Here is a 22,550-nt window from a genome sequence, read left to right as displayed (position 1 = left end):
AGACTTTTATCACAGAAATATTTGTGGCTGATTGGTCACATATAGTGGCAATAACTATCAATCCAGTATTGGAGATTTCTTTTATTATTGTTTTGATCAGCTTCTTTAAATCGTCCTTTTCGTGGCACCTTGGCAAAATGAAAAGCATAAAGGTTGTTTCACTGCTTTTTATACCCTTGATCATAAAGACCAAGGCATGATCTGCGAGTTTTTGTTTGTCTGTGCCCAAAATCTTCAAAACCAGTTATCTGTTTTAGGGCAGGGTTGTAAAAAACACCCGGAGCCAATGATACCTCATCAAACAGTAAATTGACCAACTTTTTTTCTGCCGGCAATTTTGCTACTGTAGCTTTTAAATTTTTAAATATATCAGGATTGAAGCCTGGTTTCAGTTCAAATTTACTCAACATTTTTGTAGGCTGCGCTTTGATGGCAAGACAAACATTTTTCGCATGAGGTTGTAAGCTTTCTGACTCTGTTTGTAAATGGTCAATGCCATGATTTTTCGTTAAATGTAAATCGCCTGCCTCGTGGTTTCTTTTTCCATTTCATTTGGAGGGAAGTAAATATTTTTATTGTTGCAGGCATTTTATTTAACTCTTTCAAAAATGATTTTGATGTGGAAATTTTCCTTGCAGAGAGTTTCTTGTTATTTTGTTCCTTATATTTCTTTTTCAGCTTCAATACTTTCTGTTTTAACTTTATTATCTCCTTCTCTTTGAGGTGACGACTCGTTTTAAATATTGACAAGTCCCTCTTTTCCTAGAACCTGTAATTTAAATTATGTTACACCTCAGATCAAAGAAATAGTGTTACACAAAGTTTTAATAGAATTGTGATAAAAATATGTTACATAATATTGTTCTGTTATTATATTATGACCAGAGATTGGAATAGGTAGGCTTCGAGGAACAGATACAAAAAGTGGAGACTTCCCTACAACAGCAGATACAAGCTTGATAAATATTTTTTATGGGGATTTTATGGGTAAACAAAAATGGATATAAAGAAGATCATTCAGACTCCATACATTTTTGGGCCTTTTCTACCAACGAAAAAAAATGGTATGGATGGTTAGAACTAGCTATTTGGATGAATAATTATTATGACACATAAGTTGTAGGATTATATCAAGTTATTATTATTAATCCATTTAATTCAGGTTTACAAGTTCGGAGATTTGTTATTGTCTTACATTTATTGATTCCTGCAAGTGCGGAAATAATCCTACCTAAAATTATAAACGCGAAAGTTTGTAAGTTTGGATGATGTTTGTTACTCTTTCACGAAAAAACTACTGAACGGCTTTGGATGAAATTTGGTATGTAGATAGCTTATACCCTGGAATTAGACATAGGCTATTTTTTATTCCGGTATACGCGGGTGAAACCGCGGGACGCAGTTAGTATGAAATAATCCTATACTAGTACTAATATTATAAATGTTGTGAGGATGTTTGTTCTCTCTTCCCGCGAAAACTACTAAACGGATTTAGATGAAACTTTACAGTAATATAGCTTATAAAAATGTAATAACACATAGGCTTCACTACATAGTATAAAACAAAGTCGCTTTCTCTGTCCTTATTTCCCTATGTACGCTTAAATGCCCACTCTCTCTGCAAGAAGTTTTATGACCCTACAGTGGAAACAAATTGGAATCCTGATGATGGAAAGAAAAACCTAATGTTACAAGTCAAAGGTCAATTGTCAATAAAAATATTTACCTTTAGGGCGTTCAGCTGTCTGTAATGCATTCTGTACATCACTATGATAGTGGGTAGAGCTGGATGGCTCAATGACAGCAAGTTTATCTTGCGAAATGTTTAATAAATTCGACATGTCTGCCTCGACATGTCCCGATGGACCTTCAAGAGTTTGACCAACTGGTAATGTAGATAAATCTGCAAAAGGATGAAATTATTTATAGTTACTGTATAATTATGTAGAATATAGAACAATATTCATTTAATTCTTAGAAGATAGCATGTTGCATCAATTATTTTTGGTATATAATATTCATTTTATTTTCTTCTAATTAGGATTAGATTATTCAGTAGAAAATTTTATTTAATATTTGAGGAACAATTTTGTTATTACAGCGAAGGCAAAGAAATGTGGTTTTGTTTCTATTAAGATTTAAATAACATAAGACATCTAAATAGTAGGTACCTAGAGTTGGTATTGCATTTGGAGTAAGTCGGTGACTGGCTGAACGGTAACACTCTTCAAAATGTCTGTCGCAAAATCGAATTTGGTTATAAATGTAGATGTCGCCTTTCTCTTGTAAAGCTTTATCTAGTACTTTTTTCCACGAGTTAAACTTTTCCAAATGTGGGTATTCAGGTTTAGGAAATCGGTGCAATGGGCCTGAAATCAAGAAGTTTTATACATGAACAACTCACTCTCATTAAAATACCGTAATAGATATCATCATCATATGTATAAAATTTTAGTAATGTACTGTGATACCATCCTTGAATATTAATCTAACACTAGAAATAATAGCTGAGGTCTAGCAGTACTAGAACAGGAACACCACAGTTGAAGTAAATAAAATCACAGTAGCATAGCATGGGGTGCCGAGGGGGCCATGGCCCTGGGTGGCGCTACTCTAGGGGCCGGCACCGCCGCCTAGCTGCAGCATCAAGCCAAGTAGAAGCTGATAGCGTTGACAGTAGAGGCAAAGGCATTTTTTGCCGCCTTTACATTGTCAGTTCCTATTTATGCCACCCCATAATACAATTTTCTTGAGAAGAGTCACTATACATTAAAGGTTGTCTGTAAAAGATCGCTTTTAGCGATAAGACCACCCATTGTTACACCCCTTTAGTTATTAAGTTTTAATTGTAATTTGTTATGGTGTACATAGTGTGTATAGATACCACCACCACCACCATAACAAATACAACAAGATAGATAGATATCTATCTATACTTCTAGCCTACCTCCCAATAACTTCTTGTCTACTAAAAGAAGATCTAACCTATCAGGCAGGCAGGGTACTAAATTTTTCGACTCGCTCTTGAATTTTTACATCTGCTTGTTTTTCGTTTAATTTGACAATAAATGCTTAGTCCACACAAGGCTTTATGTTTTTTGAGCTTTAAAGGAAAATCTAACATATCCTAGTTTGCAAAAAATATTGTTGCATGCTGTATGAATCGACAAAGTTATACATAGATCATTAGTGTATGAATCAACAAAATCCTAGGTAGGATGCTAAAATTTTCACACTGCTGCACTACATATCAAAGAGAGCCAGTAACAATTTCTGAAAGTATTCCTTCCAGCACCCTAGTGAATCCCAAAATCATGGGCTGAGACCGCACCTGGTCATGAGTCGATATCAATAATAATTCTTTCTTGCCAAAACCATCTTTAGAATTTTATTAAATTGTAGTCATTTGAATTTAAATAAGTACCTAAATAAGGGGGCTCGCCCCTAAGACTACCCACTGACCGGCAGCTAAATATACCTAGCCTGGCGGCGGAATCCCATGCTACGCCACTGTAAAATCATAGTTTTAAAACCTGATGAAGTTATTTGGTCAGAGGGTCGTCTAGAGCGGGCTTTGTCTTATACGTAGATTCCGAGTCTTTGATTGGATATAAAAGTTAATGTGCAGTTTCAATTGTTTGTGTAGGGTCAGGACAGGAGTGTGTGTGGTAGTGCATCTTAGATTTTTGATGACTCAAGGACTATGATGACCACAGATTGCACGGATGACAATAATGGATATTGTGCAGCCTATCAGCAAAAGATAAATTACGTGCATTATAAAGTTAAAAGTTTTGAACTTACCGTCATTGTCACAATCAAAGTAGCACTTATATCTTGACGTTGATGGCATTCCGCCCCTAAGACGATCCACTGGACGCATTTTCTAGTCCTAAATACGGTGCCGGGTCAATGTAAAAGCAGTCGATCGAGGTTCCAAAATACAAAGCCGGGTCAATGAAAATGCAGTAGATCACAGGTCCAAAATACGAAGCCAGGTCAATCACAGAAGCAGTCAGTATCAGAGTCCAGGAACACGCAACAATCGTAATAAAAAAACCAGAAAATAACACTCAGAATAAACCAACACGTTAGAAAACGGAAAACGGTTTAATTTAAAAGTATGGTCGACTGTCAATGTCAATCGTCAGTGTTTCAAGTGGTTTCAAGTAGTGTGATTATTGTGATTAACTAAGACGTCCTCATAGATAAAAAAGAATTAAAAATAAATCATAAAATTATTTAATTACAATATTTGTTAATATTTCTAATCACAAAACTTTTTTTAGATTTGTTATTAAATCGATGAAATATCGGTCTAAGGTGCAGTGACATCTAGTGACTAAAACGAAGTACAAATACCCAAGTTACGGGGCATCCGTCACTAGATGGCGCATTTCTAAAAAAAAACCTCAGAAAATTATTGTACTTCAGTTGCATCCCCATGAGACTGAAGACAGACGCGTCGCGAGTATCTTGTCAGTCCGGTTTACTTAAGTGTTTTTAAAACAATTTTTTTGTGAAAACCTGTTTACATCTTTATCGGAATCAAGGTAAAGGTAAGATGAGTTTTTTAATATTTTAAAAGTTTTAATAAAATGCAAGTCCTTGCGGTAACCTTGATATTTCCGACTAATAACAAACACTCAGGTCTGTACATAACGGTGTTATGTTGTGAAAAGACTGTTTGATATTCAAGCCACGCTTCATGTTTAATTTGCCATTCCTCAAAAGGATACCTACCATGTTTTTTAATTATTTCTGTAATGTTTATTTTAAGTCGGCGAAAAATACAGAGCAGGTTACTTAAAAATAAAATACTTAATTTGGCGTTAGGAACCTGTTCCTTTTAATACAAATAAAACATATGTTTTAAACCAAAAAAAATCTATGTTTTTATAACACGATTTGTTTCGTTGGCACTTATCCATCTTATTTTTTTTTTAAAGTAAATGCAATGTTATATAACAGATGGGAGGAACAAAATTGATTTTATGAACACATTTTTTTGTAAAAAGCCGTCGCTTTCATGACTAATCGAAAATACCACGACATACACTCTCCTCATTACTCTGAGGGGTCCTAGAGGAGAAACTTAAACTTTTCTCAAACAGTATTATTTATGCTCTTGTGACATAATGGAGTTAGAAAAAAATGGTCATGTGCATAAAAAACTACTATCTCTCTAAAATATCAAATACCTACATAAATTAAGTGTCGAATAGTTGGAAGCTAAGCTGGTTTGGAACTTTCTAAAATATGTATAAAAGGACCATAGAATCAGAAAGTATTTCCCCACTACGTCTGTATGGGGTATTATTTTCTTGTAATAAATAATAGTAACATTACATCATGTCCTGAAATAAACCTGAGTATCTGTGCTCCTTTAATGCCAGAGGAATAAACCTGTTATTGAAGGAATGAGGAAAACTGACGGAAATTGAAGCCGTGCACATCGCTATGTTTATTTGATGATAACCTCCGGCATGGCGCCAGTTGATTCAAATGATATATCAAAGTTAATAAAACCCAAAGTTCCCCAAACACATGTGCAGCTCATTGATATAACAAACTACATACCTACCTATTCATTTCGGGATTCGCAATTGATGTTTACGAGTGTGGCTCGTTTTAAATCAAGATTGATATGAAGTCGGGATTAGGGAGACGTTAGAAGATCCTTGAACTGGTATTATATTATAAAGATTCCTACAAACTATAAACGTATGTTTTGCTTGCTGTACTTTCCGAGAAATGTACGAAAGAAACACGATATTGCAGCGCTGTTATCTACACATGCACCGCCGCGTCACAAACTGTAGCTGTTGCCCTTTGCAAATAACTAATAAATTATAATTAAAGATCTATTAATGAGCGCCAATGTGTCGCATCACCATCCCGTTACTGATAAAAATAAAATTGAATTAATGATGTACTTTAAAAGTTTGTTTGCAAGGAATTAATGTGATGTTCGTTTCGGACACTCCGAATGACCGCATCGACACAGCGCGGTCATTGCCTGTCTTGCGTTTAAATCTACGTGCTTAAACATTATTTATAGTGTCAGTTTTCATACTATTTTTGTATCTATGCACATATATACTTATAAAAAGTACAGACGTTTTCATTTATTTTATATAGGTAGGTACATATTTACGAGAATTGTCACCTATGGTGGACAACAAGTCCCAAAAGAGTTGTTGACATTAGTTCCACCTAGTTAATTAAATGATTAAGAATCATCACGCAACATAAATGATAACAGTTTGGGAATACAATATGTTTAACATAGCTATTTAGTTTTTGCGCCTATTTCCACATTCTCATAAATAATATTGGAAGACAATCTGTCTGTAAACGGTGAATTGATTTAATTCGCCATTAAATTACGTTATTCGAGTTTTGCTTGGTGCCGACCTTCATAATCGATCTCGTATTCTCAAGATCAGCATTTCAAGGTATTGATAATACAGTTTTAAGGAAAACTGAACTGGTTTGTTTATTGTTTTTGTAGATCGAAGATGAACAACGACGGGCTGCCGCTTTATCCCTCGGAGTACGAGACGCAAGTGCAGGTAATTTATAATATTAGCACATGCAAGCTTCAGACTGTTTTCCTGTTTATTTATCTTAAACGCGACCTGTGGTAAAACTTTATTTGTAGCAGGAAAATGGGTGATATAAATAGGTGAGCTTTGCATTTTTTATACGAGACTTTAGTTTATTGCGATTGGAGACATTAAGTTAACTGTCTCTATTCTATTTTATTAAGAAGTCTTGGTTATCTTTAGAATTTCTTATGCTTAAAAACCTTGCAATCAGATATTTTTATCGGTTGCCATGTTTAACAGCATTTGGCACCGAAATCGCTCTTGGTAGTAAAAATAATATTCGACAAAAAAAGTGTCCCAAGTAACTATTGTTACTACAAGGAAATGTTTTTTTTGCTTACTTGACCAGATGTTTTTGTCCAGACAATCTTTTTGTTGTTACCTGCCTACTTTATGAAAGGGCTGCGTCGAGTTTAAACTTAGCCTGGCATTGTATGTGTCCTTCTAACATTAATTAGGTACTCCGAAATTGTCGAACAAGCATTTACTTGTAATTTTACGCATCGCAGCACATTGCATCTATTACGATAATGATGACGATCGTCAAGTCATTAGGCCGCCACACCCACCGCTGTGTATAAAAAAGTTATTCCCAATTTTGATATAAAGATTTTCTTTTTGCGGGAACAGAGATCTCAAGCATGTAAATGAAAGTCTACATTACTTAGTACGTAGGTACCTACAGTATATCTACTACTACTATTGATCTCATAGTTGTCTACAGACAGGGTCGTTGCACTTCAAGAATAAAATTGTTTGTTTTGAAGAGAGGTTCGTATCGCTAAAAGGGTTGAATAGAATACTAACGACTATTGGTCTGTTTCTGAGAACCTTTATCGGTAACTAAGCTTGTCTTGGTTCTTCTTCTGCGTCATATAGGTACGGCATTATAACGCATACCAAGAAATAAGAGACCGGGTTAGTATTTGTTTCTGAGAAGTCTCAAGGCAGGATGTCAGTAATTTCATTTCTACGTGTTCACATCAAGTGGGTGTCGAGTGGTAACTATGATTCAGTGAATTACACCAATGAAGTAATGCCCTTAATGGAGACTAACTCGATGAGTTAGTATGAAACATAGCCAGCCTATAGGTATTTCGTTTTTGGGTGGGCTTCTTGGAGTAAGTTTCTGCCCGGGCCCTGCCAGTGGCAAGAATAGTAAAACGAACACAATCATCAAGATATTTAATAGCATTGTTTCTTTTGTCACAGATCAAGAAGTTCAATTCGAAAGGCCAGACCCCACCACAGGTGCAACAGATGCCGGAGCAAGTACCAATGGCGGTTACAGCCCCAGCGGTAAGTCACTACTTTAATATTCTTACATTTGGTGCCACAAACCAAAAAGAAATATTTGATGATCAACTAAACTTTTTATGGAGATTCGAATTCGAAAGTCGTCATATTTCTTTTCTAGAGTTGAGATTGACTGTGGAATTGTTTCAGAAGCAGTTGCTGGGGCCAGAGAATACGATGACGACTTGTCAGTTCTGCCACGCGACCATCAAGACTGCTGTCAAGTACACTACAACTTCCCGCACGCATATGGCTGCCGCGCTTTGGGGCATGCTGTGGTATGTTCTTTGTTTCCAAATTTAACTAGTTTTTTTTTCAAATAGGCCTATAAAAGCTCGTTCGAACCGACAAGTTGGTTGCATAGTTTTAAGAAGTGGGTCTTATGGAGAACTGGAAAAAAACTCCATACCTAGAGAATTAGTCTTCTTTTACTAAAACTGAACCATATATTGGTTATGGTAAAAGGGCACCTCTTGGTAAGCCTACTTGTCAGACTGCCTGGCTGACGATGTTTAAATGAAACAGATGGACAGATGGAACGCATAACAACGTTTCTTCTCAAAATATAGACGACCTCGTCCTCACAAGATAGTCAATTGTTCTCACACCCACATGGACCGCGTTGCCTAGCATTATGATCGATCGATCCGCGCGGTTTTTACTTAGCAGGAACTCCTCGACCTAAGATCCTTCTACGATACTAATATATGTATTTCTTTGTTTTCCAGTTGTTTGTGCTGCGTTCCGTACGGTTCTGAATCAGCGAAAAACTCCGACCACTACTGCCCTAACTGCCAGAGATACCTCGGCACCTATGTTAAGTAGATAGGTACAAGGACTTTACGCCTTTTAAATGCTCTCTCTATGTTAGTTATAAGAGATGTCATATTACGTAGTCATTTAAGTCCACGTAAGCACAATATGTTCCAAATATAAGATGTTGTATTCGTCTTCTCGCCTGCTAAGGAAGATTTCAATGATATACGAACTCGTTGTTAAATGTATAGGTAACTTTCTCGCTATCTTATACACATAGTAAAAATATGTACTATGAAATTTTAATATATTAGATATATTTACTTTTCATAAAGCTTTTACGTAATCGTGGGCGATTTGTGATATTTATGAAAAGGAAAAAAAGAACAGGAAGACGACTGATTTTCATGTAGCGTTGGCATACATAAGTTTAAATAAGATTTTTTTGGAATGGAGGTCCAATACCTGTTCAAATCAAAACATTCCGTAAAAATGATATTATTATTAAATGATTCCTGTCAAAAATATAAAAGACGAATTGTTTTTGCATTTATCCGCATCTTATGTTTTGCGTGCCATATCATTTAAAAACTACATTATGATAATTCTGCTTTGATGATATTTTTATGAATTTTATGTATGTACGTGAATACATATTTAGTAAAGTTTTGACTGTTTTGCTTTTTTACATGTTGTTGAAAAGTTAGATTATAAAGAATATGTTAAATTGTATTTGAGAACTTTCTCCATTATTTTTAGCATAATAAACCCAATCATCCGAATATTTTCAGTATTTGTGTCAATTTATTTTTGTACTTATTTTAAATAAACCATTTACTATATCTACTTGTTGTTTTTTTTACTTATTCTCTAAGATGGAAGATATAATAAAACTTCCGAGTTTAGAATAGATTTTTGTATTTTACACTTACAATTGTATCACAAGCAACTACAACATCAGAATCATATAGCCGGTTGCGCCAAAATTATGACCACGTACCATGTACAAGTTTACCTAATATGTATGTATGTATATCTGTCTCCAGACAACATTAACATTTATAAAAATACTACAAACTATCAATTCAATAAGAAATCTTAAAAATAATAGAATTTTGATGCAACCGGCCTTCACAGTACTTACAGTAAAACATACACTCTTGCTTGGTCACGCGACGTACTGATTAGTAAGGGCTCGTAGGAGTCTAGCACGGCGTATCGCAGCGGCTTCTCGCTGTATGTCCTCACTGTTGTTCGCGTTGAGCTCGAGTGCGCCGGCCGCGCGGACCGCCCGCGCGCGTCGACCACCCTCTCCGCGCCGAGCGTGTAGTGCTACCCCCACCTCCAGGAGTGTACCGTCCCAGATGCAGCCGTAGTATCCGTCCATAGCGTCGGACGCGTTCCCAGTCTGAGAACAATATGTTGACTTTAGGTTCTCATTCATACATGTTTGGGGGACAATAAATCTGGAATTAGCTATAGAACAAGTAAACAAGTATGCAACTTATAGTACATTAGTAGTAAACCTGTACATTAGGTAAAACATGGTAGACAGTTACATTGGATTCTTCAACTTCGTGACTTTTTTCAGTCTACCTATTTTTATTATATTTGGAATCGTAATTAGTTTCCCGCATCTATTCCTCTCGTTCAGCAGTCATACTAACATTTACTCCTTTCCTTCATATGTCATATTTCTGGCAACTTACTTATCCATCTATCACAGCAGAATAGAAGGCTCAGAATTCCCAGTACAACTCACCTTTTCCGCAAGACACTTGAATGCAGTAGTATAATCCGGTTCGTCGGGCAGCTGGCATAGTGCCGCCGCCTGTGTTGGCGCATTGAGCGCCTGGCAGCACCGCGCCGCCCGCCTCGCTACGGCCGCCTCGTCGGGGGCTCGCTTGGCGAAGTGCCACGAGCCCGCCGCCGCGCCGCACAGGTAGCGACGTAGGGCTGCGCCCCAACGACCCTCTACCATTTCTACGTCGCCGTATAGACGTAACCTGGGAACAATAAAGTATATTGTCTTATTTTTGTATGATGGATACTGTAGCCTTTCTTCATAATCATCGAAAATGATAGGGCAGAAAAAAATATGATAGCAAATAGAAAAAAATAAGTACATTGAGAGCGGCGTCAGATAATATAAAAACAGGACAATAAATATGAGTCAATCTTATCAGCGAAACACTATTTGTTAAATGATTGTTTTCTTTTAGTATGGTTAACAATCCAAACTAATAATATAAATGCGAAAGTAACTCTGTCTGTCTGTCTGTCTTTTCTTCACGCCTAAACTACTGAACCGATTTGTGTGAAATTTGGTACAGACATAGTTTGAAACTTGAGAAAGGACATAGGATAGTTTTTATTACAAAAAAAAATAAAAATAAAATTATTCCGGACATATAGCGCCATCTATTGGTCAAATCAAAAATCTGCTGGTAGTCACTATTCCACGCGAACGAAGTTGCGGGCAAAAGCTAGTAGTTTATATAAAAACAATTAATAACTTACCACGAAGTATTATAAGGATACAACTTCAAACTCCTTTCAAGGAGATCCGTTAGAGACTCCAACACGAACTTGGAATTATAATTATTCATATTCGATATGTTATTCGGCCAGAGATTGGTGTATTCAACCACGAGTTCTAATGAGCCGTCGTCTACAAGTAGGTTGTGTATCCTTGCGAGGAGGGAGAGCATCACACTGACGGCGAGGGGTTCTCGAAGAGTGGATAAGAAACCGTTGAAGGCAATGCGGGCTTCGGCCCACGCGGCCGGTGCGTCCCGGGAATGTGTTGGGGCACCGCCTGCAGACCTCTTTACTGGGGCCGGGCCGTTGCAATATACTCCTAAAGCTAAAACAGAATCATATGAACAGGTAAGCATAGTCATCAAATTAACGCTAAAACAAGAGATTTTTTATGATTTGAAAGGAGGATGGTGTAACTCACCATAATCCCACAGGGGCCTTGGAAACTTCCTAGTAGCCTTGCCACGTTGTAACTCGAAGCAGGCGGCGCACAGCGCTGCAGCTACCTCGCCCGGCCCCGTCGTCATGCCCATTCCTTCCCACTCACATGCGTTGATCAGACAAATCCAACATGCCTCGATTACCTGTAAACAAGTACAATTATGAAATCATCTATATTGCTTTAAATATCATTATAAGATACATATTACTAGTGGCATCTTACCTGTGGTCTAGGAACAATCCCGTCACCAGCAGTGACAGCCACGATACAAGCTTTGCACTTATTTGCTAATGCTGACAAATTAATTCGATGGTGCGGCCACTCACTCAGCACCACATTTATTTGCAGGAAGAGTACTTCCCAGGATAAGTGACGGCATAATCGGTATAGATTGGGATCGTTTCCACCACCCAACTGGCTGCGAGCTTCGCCTTCCAGTACTGAGAGTAACGACAATGCTGCGCGGGCACACCCTGCCTCTGCTCTTGCTCGCGCCGCTCCTGACACCACGTAACCAAAGTCTTGCAGGAACCCTCTCGGCAAAGATACCAAGGCATTACACAACTCTCCTGCTGGTTTCCAGGACGGGCTTATCTTCCACAAGGGCGAGGCTGGTGCCATCATAGCCAACTTCACCAAACACATTCGAACGTCATCTGCCGTAGAAGCCTCAATAAGACGCTTCTTGAGACGACCCATCTCAAGTTCGGGAACAGACTTGAACTCAAAGTCAGGAGTTTCCCAATCATCCGTCAGTAGTTCTCGCGGAATGTCCATATTTTCATCATCGATGTTAACTGGATCGTTGAGGATTGTGTTCAATTGCTCATCAGAAATCAACTTCTTTCTTATAGTCTCTGCTGACTCGCCAATATGCTTTTTCAAATACTCATCAATCCTATCGATTGGCAGTCTACACTGTGACGTAGCTAAATGCAGGTAAAATGTTCTCAAGTTTTCCCAGTCTGTTTCTGATAAATCGGACATGAGAACAGGGGCGAGCGCCCAGAACAGAAGATCGAAAAACTTTATTCCGACCGTTTTGAATTTGTTCAAGAAGTCTTGATGAGTAGAAGGTAATCCACCTTCTAAGGCGTATCTTACAGCATTTAGTGCCGAAACTCTATTGAGTAGATCCCGAGCAACTGTGAAGGCTCCACTTGAAGCCGACCCTTGAATATCTAGTTCAGCAACCTGCCTGTGTATCATTGGGATTTCCCGCGTCAAGTTATCAGCTTGAAGAACTGCGATTATTCCCGTATAATGATTGGCTATCGAATCCTGAAGCTTTTGTAACAATGAAGGCTCCTCATTTAATAGTTCAAATCCTAAGTTTAATGCCCTTATGTATCCTAAGATATCATCTTTAGCCATGCACGCATAATAAAACTCTCCCCAAGGCATGGTTCTGTGTGGACCATAGCCATAGATAGATGTTTCCCTTTCTAACAAATTAGAATTTTCCCTGCAGCCAAGTATGTGTTTCTTTGCCAGATTATGCTGACCATAGAAAAAATAATTGTAACAGAGATCGAAATGTATTTGCATTGCGAGTTCATGTTGACTGATGAGAACGTCACCGGCGTTCCAGTTGTGATTCATATCACTAGTGTCTTCTGTCAGATGCACAAAGGTTTCTGTCACTGGGACCCTAATCTTTTTGGATTCTTTGCGACCAGTACTCGATGTTGGTTCATAATAAGCCAATATCTCATCTAGAAACATAATACTTTGCATGCGAGAGGCTTCGCACATTCGTAATATTTTTTCGAAGTTCTGATTTAATGGTGTGTAAGCGCTGTCTAGTTGCATGCCAGGTCTGCAAAGGTGGAATAATCATTTGAAATTTTAAATAAGACAAGTGAAGCTACAGATTTTTTCTACTGTTTGTGATACTCACATATGGATGTAGGACATTTTATTTGATTTGGCATAGAGTGCTGCTTTCACAGGGAACCGGATCACCCATCTGTGGTACAACACCAGTGCAAACTGCACCTGTGGCTGCTGTAACAATTCTGCTGGTATTTCCTGAAATAGGAAAAATCACATACATTCACATTTCCAGGTACATGAGTACATAAGAAAGTAAATAAGGAGAATACACGAGGGAAGTACATATAATGTTTAGGGAGGTCATAAAGAGACTTAAGGGAGGTGTAAGGGTGTACCTAGGCAGAGTAAATAAGGATGTTAAGGCTTCAATTTATTTACCTGTGGAGGTACAGCAAAGGCAGCATCAGTTGACATGTAGACCAGATCCTGCATCAACTGTTGTTGTATCTGTGGAGGCAGCTTGTTCTCAAAGATATCTGAAAATTATAAGAAAAAAATTTATGTAAGGGAATAAGCAATAAATGGATTTTAATAAATAATGTTGGCATATCTATACATATAATAAAATGATAAGAAAGTCAAAACTGTACATTGAATATTTTTTAAAAAGAATACTTGGGGGGTGATCCATAATTGATTCTGAATCCAAATATGTAGTTTTTAGAATTTTTGTCTGTATGTTTGTCCCGGATAAACTCAAAAAGCACTGCATGGATTTAAATCAAATTTTGCGTGACTATTGCCTGGGGGCCGGTTCAACACATAGGCTATATATTATCACGCTATCACCTACGGGGGTTGAGCAATGAACGATTGAATAAACGAAAATTCTATATTGCCCATGCAGACGAAGGCGTGGGCAACAACTAGTTCATTTATATAGACATATAGATAACTTAGAGGCTACACATATAAAGTTGACTGCATGCAAATAGAACTCTGTAATCTCTTTCTTCATTTATTTTTTTTCTCATATCTTTGGCTCAGCAGTCCACTTATGAAACAGAGCTCCGTAACAGTAGAGTTCAAATAAAAGTCAAATTCCTTTTCATAGCCCAATTTTTTACTTTTACATATAGTTCAAGGTGACTTATTACTCTCAAATTATACAGTCAGTTTACCTAAATTCCAGTGAAGAGTTGCAGCAACTTTCAAAGCAAGTATCTTCAGTGCCAGTTGTTTCCGTGTGAACTGTGACGGTGCAGGAGTGTTGGCTGACGGTGGACTGGGTGGTGCATCAACGTCCACCACTCGCTCAGATGTTGGCTTAGAGTTACCATTCTTAGTGTCAACTGACAGAAACTCTTCTATCAACTCACAAGCTGAAGGTTCTGAAAACATGGTAAGACATGTGATAGAATCAAAAGTGATAAATAGTGCAAATGGTAGAAATCATAGAATTGGAGATAGAATATTGATCGATTCTATCCTTACTGGGTAGCCCAAATTGGGTTGAACAGGTTGGTTAGGCAGTCACTGTATGTAGACTGTAAGCCAACCCCAGCATAGTTGGAAAAAGGCTAGGCAAATGATGGTAATTGACAGATCAATTGATCTTTACTGGGCAGATTTGTGACTAAACAGCCAAGAAGATGATTACTTAATCGGCTGTTTTACTTAAACTGAGCTTGATGTACCTAGTGTAAACTAGTTGTGTAAACTTATACTTGAAGGTTTGAGGGCCAATGAGACAAACAGTTGGCCATAGTGCATGTTTTCGGAATTGTTAGGAACTTACCTGGGTTAGGTTTACTGAGATGCTTCTTTAGTAAGTTAGGGTCGAGAAGAAATTCAAACCACAGTATTGTATCTGGAGAGATAGGCACAGTGCCTGGTCTTAACAGATCTACATCCATAATGATGATCTAAAAGGTTTTTAGAACATTAAATCATTATATCAGCACTTCTAATGTTAGAAGCCTGTTAGGCTAAACCATTTACAGTGATGATTTATGTTATTTGTTTCTATTTATCTTTACGTAAATAATACGATGGCTCAATGTGATGATTTGATGAAGCGGCATCCATCATTAACATTGACATTTGTTTGACAATTCAATAGAAACGTCATTGACGACAAATGACACATGCCAGAAGTATATTTTATTTGGGACCAGGTCTTTTAGCAATGGGACCGTTAAACCATTTCATACAAGTAATTTTAAACGGTTTTAAAAGAGCGATTTTTTAGTTGAGCTGTTTTTATTCATACATAAAAGAATATTACTTACATTGAGACAATACTTTTCTGAATATTGAGGAACTGCACATAGTTCTTCAGGTATTAAGTAGGATCCAATTGAAAAATCAGAATGTTAATAATTTTAAATTGTGCAAAAATTATCTGAATACTATTAGATACACACATTTTCTGGAGCCTGAAAAGGCCATAGACGACTTTTTATCTATGTACGGGAATATTTCCCATACATTTTTATTATTTAAATCTATGTATAGAGGAACTGCTAGTTCCCTAATAAAACATAAGGTGTTATGTATCGGTAGACAATAAATATGAATTATACCTTTACCTGGTTTTGAGTCTTAGGTTTTCGTCTAGGAAAACATTTTATTTAAATCCATTAAATTATAGAAAATGCTTATGTTCTAAATGCACAGGCAATATGCAGCTATTCTGAAAGTTTATACGTATTGCAAAACAACTTGAAACAATGTGAACCTACTTTTTGTTAAGAGAATATCCTATTCGATTTACACCACCTAAATAGGTATTATCTATTCGATAACCAATATCGCACTTCATTGATAGCATTCCGGTGGCTGGCAACGTATATATCGTAAATAACTAGTTCAACAAAAACTGTGGTCTGCATAAATATATTAACCGAGGTATAAATACGTTATGATTAATATTTATCAATTAATCTGAGCTAGATCGTTGCTTGATTAGTTTTTGTGGCAATCAAACATTCCTGTATAGGTACCAAGTGTGTGAAGGATTTATCAGTGACACTTGAACGTTATCACTCACGGCGCATTTTCTAAACAACAAGTAAGAACTTTTACAATACCATTTATATTTTCCTCAATATACCAAAGTATTTTATTAGGCAAAACGTTAAATAAACTGCATGCTTATATTTACTTATTAACTTAGGTAGACAAATGATAAGCAACGAATGTGAACCAATAATTATGTATTTTATCTTTAATTACCAATTACTTACCTAATTAAATCTATGTTTTTACTGAAAGTGAAGAAGCAGTAGTTAATTTTTCGAAAGATAGAGAAACAATGTTTGGTTTAAATTGCATTTCGCTCACGGGGAAGACCCTAATGGCCGAATCGATCGATTGATCAATTTGATTTCGCCAGAAATCTTCCGGTTGCTCATTAAATAAATAATTTGATGAGACAGAAACCAATTAAGTACTGAGGTAGGTAAATTAGTTTCTATCCCTAAGCATGGCATGGAGAGATAGAGTGTCAGTTATGATTTGCCGACATTAGTACCGGATGTCACAAATGTGAATCACCCGGACATTCGGTGTTAATGCAAAACCTTATAGCCTTTTGTTTTAATGGATTAATACACTAGAATTACATTTAAAAATGTTATAAACTCCACAGTGGAGTCCTCCAACTCCTATCATCCGATATCTCCGGTCAATGAGACTGTGGCGGGTATCGAGATGGAACTGCTGCACGTGGGATCGGAGCCGGTCGGCATGCGGTGTCCGTACTGCTACGAAGATGTCATGACAAGAGCCCATTACAGAAACACCAGGTTAACTCACACAATTGCCGTAATACTGGGCATATTCTTCTGGTAAGTTTTTTCTTTAGGACACAATTAGTACATTGGTTATCGAAGGCCTATGCTCAGACAGAAGTAGGTACACTGAATTATTGCCATCATAGATTAATCATTATCCTATAGTTATCTATTGTTATCATGTTATTATAAACATGTAGTTTGACTTTACACTTGTCCGTTAATCTAATTATTGTAGTACTCACCTCACTTATAATTACAATGGTTGCTCTAATTTATAAATCCTCGTCCGTAAACACATACCTAAGTACAAGTGTTTGGAGCTATCTTTCATCATGAGACTGTAGCTTATAGAGCGTCCAAAAAAATCGTACATATTTTTCAGGTTAATTAATTCGAAGTTTTCCGAGTACCTAGTGTTATTGTAGGAGTGCCTCAGGGTAGTATAATTGGTTCAATGTGTATTTAGCGATCTAAGTACGTGCATTTAGAAAGGAACCCAGAGCAAAATATAAAATCGAGTCGAAGAAAGCGTTTTAAAGTAACTATTTGATTGTTTACAGGTGGTTGTGTTGCTGCCTAATCCCGTACTTCGTCAAGAGGTGGAAGAATGTGGAGCATTACTGCCCGAACTGCCGCAGATACTTGGGGATGTATAGCAGGCGGCCTGCTATTTTATAGACCACAAGCGATTTCCCGCTATAATTTGACATAAGGTTTTTAGTCATAGAGTACGAATTACGCATTGGATAGTTACCTATTTAGATTACTTTTGTTTGACAATTAGTTGGTTAGGGAAATACGGCAGCAACAAGGAATGAGCAGTTAGGTAAGTTATGATAGTCATGTACAGTTGTTGAATTGAAATTCCATTTTATTATGTCAAACAAAATAGTTTAAGCGCAATTATTACCTATATGTAGTTGTTGCGTGTTTTTGATAAATCAAGGTATTGCCTCGACTATAATTTGGTGTTCGAAGAGTTAACATAAAGAGTCATATAATGATATAAGTACCTATACGTAAGGCTTATATTTGTAAAAACCAACACAGTAGGTGTAAGTATTTAAAGGAAAATCAAATAAGCATTAGACAACTATCCATAGGTGTATTTATTAAAACATAAGTAGGTAGAAATCGTACAAAAGAAAGACCCTTGAAAAGTATATCACAGAACCGAATATACATTTTTATCATAATTAGAGATACTTTTTTATAATAAATTATATTTTTCATAAAAAAATATACTTAATATTAAGCTATTATCTAAAACATACAATAAATTATAAATTCGATAGGCATTTGGTCAAATGTGATCAAATACATAATATTCATATTATTTATGACAAAAGAACTTAAAATTATGTCTTACAAGTTTTAATTAGGAAATTATAAGTTTAGATGCCGATCCATTACCTTGCTATGTGTATTTTTATGTACTTAGGAAATTATGCACTTTGCATTACAATATTCCTTTCTGTACCTACATCGGAAATGCATTTTAACACTAGTGGTGAATTATATTAATATTATTCAAGTAAGAAGACGAATGTAATATATATTTGAATGAAAACGTATTTTTCTTAACTCTGGAATAAGTAATTATATGAAGATTAACATTAATAGTATCGGTAAACTATGTAAATATTCGGATGCCAACAACTTGACTTTGCACCTGGCAGAATGAGTCACTTATTTAATGAGAATTGAGATACATCACATGAGATTTTCTTTTAAAACAAGCTGTTCACAGACTTCATATAGATATTGATTTGTAGCACAATAAGGTGTTCAAAATATGCGAAGATTTTGGGGAATTCATTGAAGATCTGTTAAAATCAAGATGGCGTATAGGAACCGATGAAAGCCTTGCATTGAGGGCAGTAGTGGTTGGCAGTCTTGCAGGATCTCATGCAGTACGGTACGAAGCAGCCGCAACAGCATCTGAAATTATTTTTAATACATATTAGTACTGTTACACAAAATTGCTTGCCAGCTTATTGTACCTAGACAAATACTTTATGGTTAACTAATGAAGATGACCAATCGGTGCTTGAAAAATATGAAGGACAATCAGCATAAGGAAAACATAAATTATGCCTAAGCTACCATTTTCGAGAACAGTTCTGCTTTTTGGAACGCTGTGTTTGTTATCAGTTGTGTGCAATTTGACTGAGGTTTATTACACCCAATGACGAAAACAGAAAACGAGTGACTTGCGAAACGGCCTAAACTTAAGGAAACCGTGCCAATTTGCATCATGATTATGTATGAATGTAATTTATAACTTGCAGGATAAAGAAATAAAACTGATTGTCAATAAACTGCCAGCACGTAGTCATACTTGCATGTGATTCGCATTAAGCAATGCTGCTTAAAGGTCATGAATGCATGGCAGCACGTAAAACATATCATGCTACTTGATCGTCTGAGGTCCGCTTTAGAATAATAAATATTACCTTTGTTACCAGGCTTGGGAAGCCTGTTTGTCAACAAAGACCATATGGGTTCTTTACAAAAGATATGAGACGATATAGTGTAGTCTCTTTAAGTAATAGCAACTGGCCTATGAATAAAGTAGCTTATCAGATAGCGATGAAAAAAGGGGGGTTTTACCAGGACATATTTTGTTGATAACTTTTTGACCATTAATGTTTCGTACTAAACTAATTAGAGCACTCATAATCTTAGAGGGTTTTCCTCATTGCTAAAAATGTTGACATTGCCTACGTCATATTTCCGTTAAGTTTATCAGAGAGCTGCGTCAGCGTCGGATTGTCCGAACTTGGTAAACAGGTTTGTGGACTATAAGCCCATGTTATCAGTGTCCATTATGGTGCATTAATCATTCTCACTTGTGAGACGAGTTGGTGCGAGTTAAGGAGATGTAAATAGGTTTCTTGCTTTCAATATCATGTTCAATTACACAGTCGTACGTTATACCCAGTTATTATTAAGTGAACAATGCTGAACTACAGCACTTGCGTTTCTATCGAATTAAAAACTATTAGTCACACAAGTACGGAAACTTGTTGCGAAACGTATAGGCAACTAGTTTTAACACTCGATATTACACAAAAACTATTGCTTTTGACGTATTACCCAAAACGTGCCAGCAGGAAAATTATATGGAACTAGAAATAGTCGGTTGTTTATCAGTTGACCTCAAACTTACGAATAAAATTGACGGATTGGCCATTTGAATACACTGGTTGTGTTATTCCTAAGTCGTTCTCTTATCTTTAAATTGTGTCAGCTTACCCAGCTAAAACGCATAGCGCTGCCGATATAATATGTGTGCGGTTGTTTGGAACATATTCAACTGTGGTCACGATGGATTTGTTGCAAGTTGGGCAGTTGGTGCCTGAAGGTCCAGGGCCCATCTTTCCAGGGCGCGCTCCGGGTAGTGGTGGCGGTGACGTTATGACTGTGGTGCGTGGCCCAGGGGCTGGAGGGACCACTAAACCAGGCGGCGGTGGAGGGTTGTCGCCGAAGTACGATGGCGGGGGCGCAGGGTTAGGCCGCGTTTGTTCATAAGGTGGCGGTAGACCCATCTTGTTTTCCACTGAAACATACCGTTAGAAATAGTAAAGCTCTGTTGTCATACTTTATTTTGCGATATTTGCGGTAAGAGAAGGCGGCACTGCATCATCAATAAAAATGGACAATGAGGTAATTTTTAATTTGAATTCAGGTTTCATTAATTAAATTAAACAGGTACTAATTATCAACAATCTTATTACTGTATTTAGTGACGCAGGTTTATTTGTTTTGTAACATAATGGGTGTTTTATTTAAAGACTGGGTTGTATTTAGTCGCCTTATCCACTTATTGAATGAATCATAGGGTTAAATATAGAATTCATGAATGTGAGACGGTTCAAAATCTTAATCCATTTTAAGGTCGTGATTTTATTTATGCTATCGCCGGCATTGTTGCGTGACGAACAGGATCACTTCGACATCATTTACGCAAACCACAGGCATAGTGAACCATCGTGAAATAGGTAATTAGGTATCAGGTTTAAAGTGATTAGTAGGAGGAAGAGTTCGCAACCATTGTTGGTGGCCTAATGTTTATACAATCTGTTAGAAATATTTTAGTGAAGAGTATTTGTACTTCATTGGCCTTGTTTTGAGAGGTCAGTGGAGGAAGCAAAAACTACATACAATGAATAAATTTATGCGTGGTTTACATGTAACACGAGGTTAAATGTGATGATGAGCTTTAGTTATATTGTTCGTGCGGCATTCGGCATAAAGACATTGTCCATAATTCTGTTATTTGTGCTGCTGTTGACGGTTATGATGAAATTACAACTCGCGATATTCAGGGCGTGACTACAGCTAGGTACAAGGCTTTACAAACGGAAAGTGATAACACCGACTACCTCGAATTATAAGTAATAACGAGCTATTTAATTGAGCTCAGTATCCATATCCATCTTTGGCAGCGCACGAAACAATAGTGATGTACTAGTTGTTTTTTTATACTTTTTTGTTAATACGGGTTTAATAAAATGGAAAATAACGTGTTATTAATTAAAAGGTCTGAAATTAGTTAAGCAGCGTAGGTATAATGAATGTTTACAGTAAGATCCTTATCTGAAGCTAACAAAAAATTGTTTACATTGTCAGACGTAGGATGAGAGATTTATAAGGTTTTTTTTTGTTCATGAAGTTTTAGAATATTATAAAATGTAAAAATATAGGTACAGTGATTTCTGGAAGTGGTAAACAGTTATTTTATATCTACGATGTGGTTCGTTATTCATTATACTTTAAACTGTGGTCGGGATTTTGTAGAAGTTGCTGTATATTTCGAAAACCAGTTTACTTACTTGTGGCGTCCATAGTGTGATGAAATTTAACCTTCGGCTGATTTCTTAATCCCTTATTTGAATGTAATCGTGGCACAACACTTGTAAACTGTAACTGCCTCTAAATAGAGATCAATGCTCGTGACGTTATAATTAATTTTTATCTAACACCGCAATGAGAAAATAATAATGAGGGAATATCGTCTACGTTGTGATCTTGCGCGGTTTACGCTGTGAGTGAATGCACTCGAAGAGTGCGCGGGCGCGTTACGTCACGACTGCGGGACAGAGAGCTCGCACGATCTCTGACTAACGAGAGAGATAGATGATGTGTCGTCACGTAACTTGTTGTTTACGTCGCATAAACTTACACGTTTGCCGCCTAATTACAATAGCAATTAATGCGCAATGCCATTGCATTGTAATAAAGCCTATGTTATCCGTATGTTATACATCACACACAGGACCGCACTACTTGGCAACTGCACGGGTTTTCTTGGGGCATTGTGTA

The 22,550-nt window shown here is 36.9% G+C and overlaps 5 protein-coding genes across 7 annotated transcripts; 2 read left to right on the top strand and 3 right to left on the bottom strand.

The window, feature by feature from the left end:
* Positions 1-485: 485 nt before the first annotated feature.
* LOC126055803 (uncharacterized) lies at positions 486-4,423 on the bottom strand. The gene is made up of 4 exons (XM_064034695.1): positions 3,805-4,423; positions 2,172-2,369; positions 1,727-1,903; positions 486-769 (listed from the first exon to the last, which is right to left on the bottom strand). Exons 1-4 carry the CDS (start codon positions 3,881-3,883, stop codon positions 705-707), a joined length of 519 nt encoding a protein of 172 aa, XP_063890765.1. The 5' UTR covers positions 3,884-4,423; the 3' UTR covers positions 486-704.
* A 5-nt stretch (positions 4,424-4,428) lies between these two features.
* LOC110370448 (lipopolysaccharide-induced tumor necrosis factor-alpha factor homolog) lies at positions 4,429-9,505 on the top strand. Of its 3 annotated transcripts, none has more exons than XM_021329033.3 (5): positions 4,429-4,559; positions 6,515-6,575; positions 7,824-7,910; positions 8,061-8,185; positions 8,636-9,505. In XM_021329033.3, the coding sequence occupies exons 2-5, from the start codon at positions 6,522-6,524 to the stop codon at positions 8,730-8,732; spliced, it is 363 nt and encodes a 120-aa protein (XP_021184708.1). In that variant the 5' UTR covers positions 4,429-4,559; positions 6,515-6,521; the 3' UTR covers positions 8,733-9,505. The 3 variants fall into 3 exon arrangements, with proteins under 3 accessions (XP_021184708.1, XP_021182319.1, XP_021183919.1); XM_021326644.3 differs by having other exon boundaries at positions 4,430-4,559; positions 8,058-8,185; XM_021328244.3 differs by having other exon boundaries at positions 4,447-4,553; positions 8,058-8,185.
* A 59-nt stretch (positions 9,506-9,564) lies between these two features.
* Positions 9,565-15,514, bottom strand: Ints8 (Integrator 8). The gene is made up of 9 exons (XM_021345304.3): positions 15,221-15,514; positions 14,604-14,813; positions 13,861-13,958; positions 13,547-13,677; positions 11,869-13,465; positions 11,626-11,788; positions 11,184-11,529; positions 10,426-10,669; positions 9,565-10,071 (listed from the first exon to the last, which is right to left on the bottom strand). Exons 1-9 carry the CDS (start codon positions 15,336-15,338, stop codon positions 9,832-9,834), a joined length of 3,147 nt encoding a protein of 1,048 aa, XP_021200979.3. The 5' UTR covers positions 15,339-15,514; the 3' UTR covers positions 9,565-9,831.
* A 719-nt stretch (positions 15,515-16,233) lies between these two features.
* On the top strand, positions 16,234-18,792 carry LOC110372864 (lipopolysaccharide-induced tumor necrosis factor-alpha factor homolog). Its single transcript, XM_021330275.3, has 3 exons — positions 16,234-16,495; positions 17,075-17,273; positions 17,783-18,792. Coding segments are annotated over exons 1-3 (318 nt in total). The 5' UTR covers positions 16,234-16,494; the 3' UTR covers positions 17,901-18,792.
* Positions 18,302-22,312, bottom strand: LOC110369594 (lipopolysaccharide-induced tumor necrosis factor-alpha factor homolog). The gene is made up of 3 exons (XM_021325473.3): positions 22,061-22,312; positions 20,481-20,784; positions 18,302-19,163 (listed from the first exon to the last, which is right to left on the bottom strand). The coding sequence occupies exons 1-3, from the start codon at positions 22,071-22,073 to the stop codon at positions 19,058-19,060; spliced, it is 423 nt and encodes a 140-aa protein (XP_021181148.1). The 5' UTR covers positions 22,074-22,312; the 3' UTR covers positions 18,302-19,057.
* Between the last annotated feature and the right edge of the window lie 238 nt (positions 22,313-22,550).

Source organism: Helicoverpa armigera, chromosome 5 (assembly GCF_030705265.1).
Source record: "Helicoverpa armigera isolate CAAS_96S chromosome 5, ASM3070526v1, whole genome shotgun sequence".
In the NCBI taxonomy this organism is placed as follows: domain Eukaryota; kingdom Metazoa; phylum Arthropoda; class Insecta; order Lepidoptera; family Noctuidae; genus Helicoverpa; species Helicoverpa armigera.
This window is presented reverse-complemented; position numbering and strand designations above follow the sequence as displayed.

Coding starts and splice junctions, on each gene's coding strand:
- LOC110370448 (XM_021326644.3), top strand. CDS start 6,522: ATGAACAACGACGGGCTGCCGCTTTATCCCTCGGAGTACGAGACGCAA. Junction 6,576..7,823: donor AGTACGAGACGCAAGTGCAG/GTAATTTATAAT, acceptor CTTTTGTCACAG/ATCAAGAAGTTCAATTCGAA. Junction 8,186..8,635: donor GCGCTTTGGGGCATGCTGTG/GTATGTTCTTTG, acceptor TTTGTTTTCCAG/TTGTTTGTGCTGCGTTCCGT.
- LOC110369594 (XM_021325473.3), bottom strand. Junction 19,164..20,480: donor GCGCTATGCGTTTTAGCTGG/GTAAGCTGACAC, acceptor AAATAATTTCAG/ATGCTGTTGCGGCTGCTTCG.
- LOC126055803 (XM_064034695.1), bottom strand. CDS start 3,883: ATGCGTCCAGTGGATCGTCTTAGGGGCGGAATGCCATCAACGTCAAGA. Junction 2,370..3,804: donor CTTTGATTGTGACAATGACG/GTAAGTTCAAAA, acceptor TCTTGATTTCAG/GCCCATTGCACCGATTTCCT. Junction 1,904..2,171: donor AAATGCAATACCAACTCTAG/GTACCTACTATT, acceptor ATCCTTTTGCAG/ATTTATCTACATTACCAGTT.
- Ints8 (XM_021345304.3), bottom strand. CDS start 15,338: ATGGATGTAGATCTGTTAAGACCAGGCACTGTGCCTATCTCTCCAGAT. Junction 14,814..15,220: donor TCTCAGTAAACCTAACCCAG/GTAAGTTCCTAA, acceptor CCATGTTTTCAG/AACCTTCAGCTTGTGAGTTG. Junction 13,959..14,603: donor AACTCTTCACTGGAATTTAG/GTAAACTGACTG, acceptor TATAATTTTCAG/ATATCTTTGAGAACAAGCTG.
- LOC110372864 (XM_021330275.3), top strand. Junction 17,274..17,782: donor ATACTGGGCATATTCTTCTG/GTAAGTTTTTTC, acceptor GATTGTTTACAG/GTGGTTGTGTTGCTGCCTAA.